Here is a 6,587-nt window from a genome sequence, read left to right as displayed (position 1 = left end):
GAGAGTCCTGGATGTCTGTCCGGATGAAAGGCCCAATCGTCTGACGTTCTAAAGGGGGGTGGGGGTGGTGGGGGTGGTGGGGTGGGGGGTGGGGAATCCATGGTTTAAAGCCTCAAGCAGTGTTTCGTGATATTAGTGTGTGTGTGTGTGTGTGTGGGGGGGGGGGGGTGAGTGAGTGACAAGGCGTGAGTGGAGGAGGGGTTGTGGAGGTGGGGTGCGGGGGACAGGGAAGGGAGGAGTGCTCAGAACGTCACGGCGTCTTTAATGATCTGGGGAAGGGAGGGAGAGTGAGAGGTGGGGGGTGGGGGTGGGGGTGAGGGTGAGGGGCAGGGGGTTTGGGGGGTGGGGGTGGGGGTGGGGGGGCAGAGAGTGGGTGCTGCATGCGAGGTTGGCGACGTGTGAGAGGAATTCAGGCAGAATCATGTCTGCGTCTTAAAAAAATGACACGTGTCTTTCATAGGAGAGAGAGGAGGGGTGGGGGTGGGGTGGGGTGGGGGGCTGAGGTAGGGTGGGGATGAGGCTGAGGTGGGAAGGCAGGTCAGGAAGCCAGGTTGTAGGTGACGTTGTGGTGTGGACGAAGGGGAGGAAGGGGGGGGGGGGGGGGATGTATATATTGGGTAGGAAGGAAGGGAGGTGATGCAATGAGGGGAAGGGAGACAACAGGTTTCGGAACCTCATGGCGTCCTTCAATATGTGGCTGACGGGAGGAAGGAAGGAAGGGAGGCAATGCAATGTAGGGAAAAGGGAAAGAACCGGCCTCACAACCTCATGATGTCCTTCATGATGTGGCTGACCGAAGGAAGAAAGGAAGGGAGGTAATGCAATGAAGGGAGTGAAGGGAAAGGACAGGTCTAGCGACTTCACCACATCCTTCATGATGCGGCTAAAGGAAGGAAGGGAGGTGATACAGTGAAGGGGAAAGGGAGAGAACTGACCTCAGAACCTCATGGCGTCCTTCATGATGTGGCTGAAGGAAGGGAGGAAGGAAGGAAGGAAGGAAGGAAGAAAGGATTGGAGGTAATGCAGTGAAGGGAAAGGGAGAGAACTGGCCTCAGAACCTCATGGCGTCCTTCATGATGTGGCTGAAGGAAGGAAGGAAGGAAGGAAGGAAGGAAGAAAGGATTGGAGGTAATGCAGTGAAGGGAAAGGGAGAGAACTGGCCTCAGAACCTCATGGCGTCCTTCATGATGTGGCTAATGAACTTGAAGAGGTCGGACCAGGCCTGCTCCACCTCGTGCGTCCACTGGTCGCCCAGCACCGGCTCTATGGCCCAGATGAACTGAGGCCCGATCAGCTGCAACACCACGAGAACACATACATTTCATCATTAATGATGATGATGATGATGATGATGATGATGGCGATGATAATGATGATGGTGATCATGATAATGATGATGATGATGATAATGATGGTGATAATGATGATGATGATGGTGATGGTGATAATAATGATAATGATGATGATGATGATGATGATGGTGATGATGATGATGCTGATTATGATGATGATATTGATGATGATATGATGATGATGATGATTATGCTGATGATTATGATGATATGATGATGATGATGATGATGATGATGATTATGATTATGATATTGATGATGATGATGATGATGATTATGATGACGACGATGATGATGCTGATGATGATGGTTATGATGATGATGATGGTGATGTTGATGATGGCGATGATGATGATGATGATGATGATGATGATGATGATGATGATACAGCACCGGCTCTATGGCCCAGATGAACTGAGGCCCGATCAGCTGTAACACATGGGGACCATTACACATCAACAATAATAATAATAACAACACTAATGACAACAATAATTATGGTGATACTGATGATAATGATAATAATAATGATGACATGCAGCATCTCTCTCTCTCTCTCTCTCTCTCTATATATATATATATACATGGAGAGAGAATGGACAGAGTTACCACTCTTTACTATATATATATATATATATATATATATATATATATATATATATATACACACACACATATATATATATATGTATGTATATATGTGTGTGTGTGTGTGTGTGGGTGTGTGTGTGTGGGTGTGTGTGTGTGTGGGTGGGTGTGGGTGTGTGTGGGTGGGTAGGTGGGATGGGGACGTAAGTGCGCTTTCTCGCTAAACCCCCCCCACCAAACTTTAATCTCTCTTAGCGGGCATACAAAACAAAAGATGCTAGGGCACTACAGGAACCAAAGAAAAATGTTGTACAGAAAGGAAAAAGAAAACGTTTTCACACTTGGAAAGAAAAACGCATTCCCAGTCATCCTGCCACTGTCTCTCTCTCTCTATGTCTCTGTCTCTCTCTCTCTCTCATCTTCCAAAAAGCCTTTTCTTGCCAGTGCCTTTGTGCCTCTCTCTCTCTGTGTCCTTGTCCAGTCTTGCCTTGGTCTCTCTCGCCTTGTCTTGCCTTGTCTTGTCTTGTCACCCCCCTACCGCCACCCCCCGCCCCCCACGCCCGCCCTCCGCCCCCTCTTTTTTTTTCTCTCTCCTTTAATCCCCTTTTTTTCTGTCTCTCCATCTCACTCACCTCTTAGTGGTTTCTACACCCTCCTCTCTCTCTCTCTCTCACCTGTTCCATGCCCCTCCACACTCCCTGTACCTTTTGTGTCCACCCCACCCCCCACCCCACTCCCCCTACCCCACCCCATCCCCTTAATCCATTTTTCTCTGTACTTCTTTGATGCTTCGTAGACTGGTCTTTGATTTAAAATTCCCCATTACCTTCCCCCCCCCCCCCCCGCCCCGCCCTGCCCCCCCCCCCAACCCGCCCCTCATCGACAACGTAAAAAGCCAACAACCCCTCTTCCCCTCCCTCTCTCTCCTTCCCTATCTTTCTCTCCGCCAAAAAAGAAAGGAAAAAAAAAAAACAACCAAAGTAAGGGGAGGAAAATGAAAATAGAAAACAAGAAATAATACAAAAACAAACAAGTAAAAAACAATACACACAAAAAAAAGACCAACAAAGCTCTTGATATCTTGATTTTGAAGTTTAAATTACAACGATAACAAAAAAGAGAAAAAAAGAAAAAGAAAAAGAAAAAAACAAAATCCGTACAGAGAGAAAGAGAGAGAGAGAGACAGAGACAGAGGCAGAGACAAAGAGAGAGACGGACACAGAGACAGACAGACAGAGACAGAGAGAGAATGAAGTAAAGAGAGAGAGAGAGAGAGAGAGAGAGAGAGAGAGAGAGAGAGAGAGAGAGAGAGAGAGAGAGAGAGTTCAGGAAAAAAGAAAAACGACTGCAGACGCAGGATTTTATCTTGTATCAATGGAGTAGAGATAAGAGAGACATTTAGACAGAGAAAAAAAACAAAGCAAAACAAAAACAAACACGTGAAACAAGAGACGCGAGCGGGGACACACACACACTCACATGCACACGTACATACATGCACACACACACACGCACATACACACATGCACACGCACGCACACACACACACACACACACACATGCACACACACACACATACGTGCACACACGCACACACACACACACACATGCACACATACACACGTACACACATACACACACACACACACATGCACACGTACGCGCGCGCACACACACACATGCACACGTACGCACACACACACATGCACACGTGCGTACACACACACTCACACACACACACACATACACACACACACACACACACTTACACACACTCACACACACACACACACACACACGTGCAAGAGCACGCCCCCCCTCCCCCAACCCCCCCCGGTCCCCTCATGCCTCAACCGGCCCACACACCCACACATTTTTCAAACCCATTCCCACTGCACGACACTCCCACCCCCACCGCCACCACCCCCACCGCCACCACCACCACTAACACATACAGACTTCACTAAAAGTTAAGGACCACTTGATAACAGCAGTATGTTTTTATAAAAAATGTTCGAAAACAATCTAGAGATTGTTCAAATGACACAGAATGCATTTGATCCACCACTGGCCCTGTCACTGAACACACTGACAGCTGTCGTGTCAGGCACATTTGCACCATGATCAGTTTTGGAAGAAGAAAAAACCACTTTGGAAAAATCGATGTTTCAGCCAAAAAATTCGGAAACGATAGCTGTAATAGCTTTAAGTCTAGGGTGCCCCCCAATCAGTAGTTAATTAGATAATAGGCCCCCTACCCTCCCCCCTCCTCTTCCCCACCCCCTCTCTTACCTAATATTTTTGTTTTTTTTAAAATTTATTTTTGGGGCCCTGCTAGCTCGGAAGGGCGAAAAGTGAAGTGATAGTAGCCTGCCGGAGAACCCACTTAGAGTAGGACTAAGTTTTCATCCTCACTAATAGGTCTGTCACTTTCTGTAACTTGTTTTTCTTTCATCGCAAACCCAACAAAAACGGCGTAAAAATCAAATTGATGATTGTGGCCGTCAACGCAGTGAAAGTAGTATTTCATTGTAATAAAAAAAAAGTAAGCGCACGTATAAGAAAGCACCTCTGGTTTGGTGCTGACTACATTGACTGCATGCACGCTAGCTGTTCGCCGAAAATCCTGGATAATTTCACTATGCCCCTCCAGAAGAAAGTTAACTGCACAAGTTCCAAAGAGGTCCTTAACATTTTGTGAACCGTGTACATCAAACTCACATCCATGTAGTCGACCTTAGCGTTGTACATGATGTGTCTTGCCCCGAGATCCTGCGATAAAACACAGACACACACACACACACACACACACACACACACACACACACACACACACACGCACGCACACACACACACACACACAAGAAACTGCTTTAATTATTAATTTTCAGATAATTACAAACATTAATATTGCAATCATCAATAAATCAATTAAACACAATCATTGCACAACACCATAAAATAACTGTAGGGACATCTCTGTAACATGTATGTGCTTCTCTGGTTGTGACGATAACAATACACATTTACAGGACTCATCCGCGGTCGTGAAAATAACATTGGAAATGCTGATCGTGAATATAACATTACATGTATTTTCTGTGTGGCGATAACATTAAAGATACTCACGTTTTGTGATGACTGCGTTACAGATACTTGTTGGTGATAATGACATTGCACACACTACGATAAAATAAAAAAAGATAACTGCTGCTGAGTACACTATTAAGTTGAGGAACGGAGAATGTATTTTGTGTCAATTAAGAGAAAACTCACTTTGTCGACGTTTCTGACCATAGGTCCTTCAGGGATTGTTTTCATCAGAAATAACAGCAGAGGCAATGGCAGGACCTCAGGGAAGTTTTGTGTATTATTGTATTGTATTGTATTGTATTACTCTTTTTTGTCACAAAAGATTTCTCTGTGTGAAATTCAGGTTGCTCCCCTCAGGGAGAGCGCGTCGCTGCTCTGAGAGCGCCACCCTTTCTTTTTTTCTTTTTTTTTTTTTGCATGCAGTTTAAAAAAAAAGTTCCTATCGAAGTGGATTTTTCGAAAGAACTGTGCCAGGGACGTCCCATTTGTTGCCGTGGGTTCTTTTACGTGCGCAAAGTGCATGCTGCACACGGGACATCGGTCTATCGTTTCATCCGAATGACTAGCGTCCAGACCACCACTCAAGGTCTAGTGGAGGGGGAAGAAAATGCTGACGACTGTGCCGGGATTTGAACCAGTGCGCTCTGATTCTCTCGCTTCCAAGGCGGACGCGGTTACCTCTAAGCCATCACTCCACTCGCTTTTATGCTGCACTAAAATCTCTGCCCATCGTTTTTTTTTCTTTTTTTTTCTGATTAATATAATAGTAATAATAATAATAATAATAATAATGATAATAATTGTGTTTTTTTGTTTGCTGATTAACACTACTACTACTACTACTACTACTACTACTACTACTACTACTCATCATCATCATCACTGAAAAGGCGAACCAGAACTGGGCGAATCGGGAAGGATCATGAAGAGGAACCCGTTGAGGAAAAAACACAAAAAAACACAGGCGTGTCATGATCCGCCTTAACCGTAATGCCAAGGCTGCCTCCAAGGTCGCTCGCTCAGGCTGTAGAACACTCTCGCCTCTCGCCTCCGCAAGAAGGAAGAACTTCTCAACGACAAGTCGCGGGATCAAGACACCACCCCTCCCCCCTCTTCCTTCTCCCCCCCCCCGCACCCACGCCCCCCCGCACCCCCTTCTGCCAGATCTCCCCAAGGGCAAGGCTTTCACCAAAAAAAAAAAAAGAAAAAAAAAGTTGCCCAGTGCAAGAAGGCTGACAAAGGTAAAGGAAAGAAGCAGAGACATCGACATTAACTCTTTCCATACGAACGGCGAAAGAGACGACGTTAACAGCGTTTCACCCCAATTACCATCATCAAAATATTGCAAGCGGAAGGCTCTTATACTGAAGACGTGAATGTTGACAAAGAATACCACAGTTCTGACGACGGAAGCTAAAGGTTGGGGTCATTGAGACACCCACTGGACATCCGAGGGGTCTGTGTAGAGAAGAGAGGACTGGCCGTACTGAGTTAAACAGTTTGCCTTGACTGGAGCCTGATTTAAAAAAAGAAAAAAAAAAAAAAAAAAAAAAG

The 6,587-nt window shown here is 45.8% G+C and overlaps 1 protein-coding gene across 4 annotated transcripts in view; it reads right to left on the bottom strand.

Moving 5' to 3' along the window:
* Positions 1-523: 523 nt before the first annotated feature.
* The window catches only part of LOC143281728 (uncharacterized), a 207,090-nt gene continuing 201,026 nt past the window's right edge, over positions 524-6,587 (bottom strand). For 3 of the 4 annotated variants that reach the window (XM_076587002.1, XM_076587000.1, XM_076587003.1), the window contains exons 4-5: positions 4,662-4,712; positions 524-1,294 (exon numbers count right to left, since the gene is read on the bottom strand). In XM_076587002.1, the coding sequence (XP_076443117.1) occupies positions 1,163-1,294; positions 4,662-4,712 (183 nt within the window). In that variant the 3' untranslated portion in view covers positions 524-1,162. The remainder of the gene's footprint in view (positions 1,295-4,661; positions 4,713-6,587) is intronic. The other variant, XR_013055160.1, reaches the window with a different exon arrangement.

The sequence above is a fragment of the Babylonia areolata genome, chromosome 4 (genome assembly GCF_041734735.1).
Source record: "Babylonia areolata isolate BAREFJ2019XMU chromosome 4, ASM4173473v1, whole genome shotgun sequence".
Classification (NCBI taxonomy): Eukaryota; Metazoa; Mollusca; class Gastropoda; order Neogastropoda; family Buccinidae; genus Babylonia; species Babylonia areolata.
The sequence above is the reverse complement of the archived record's forward strand: the minus strand, read 5'-3'. Positions and strand labels throughout refer to the sequence as shown.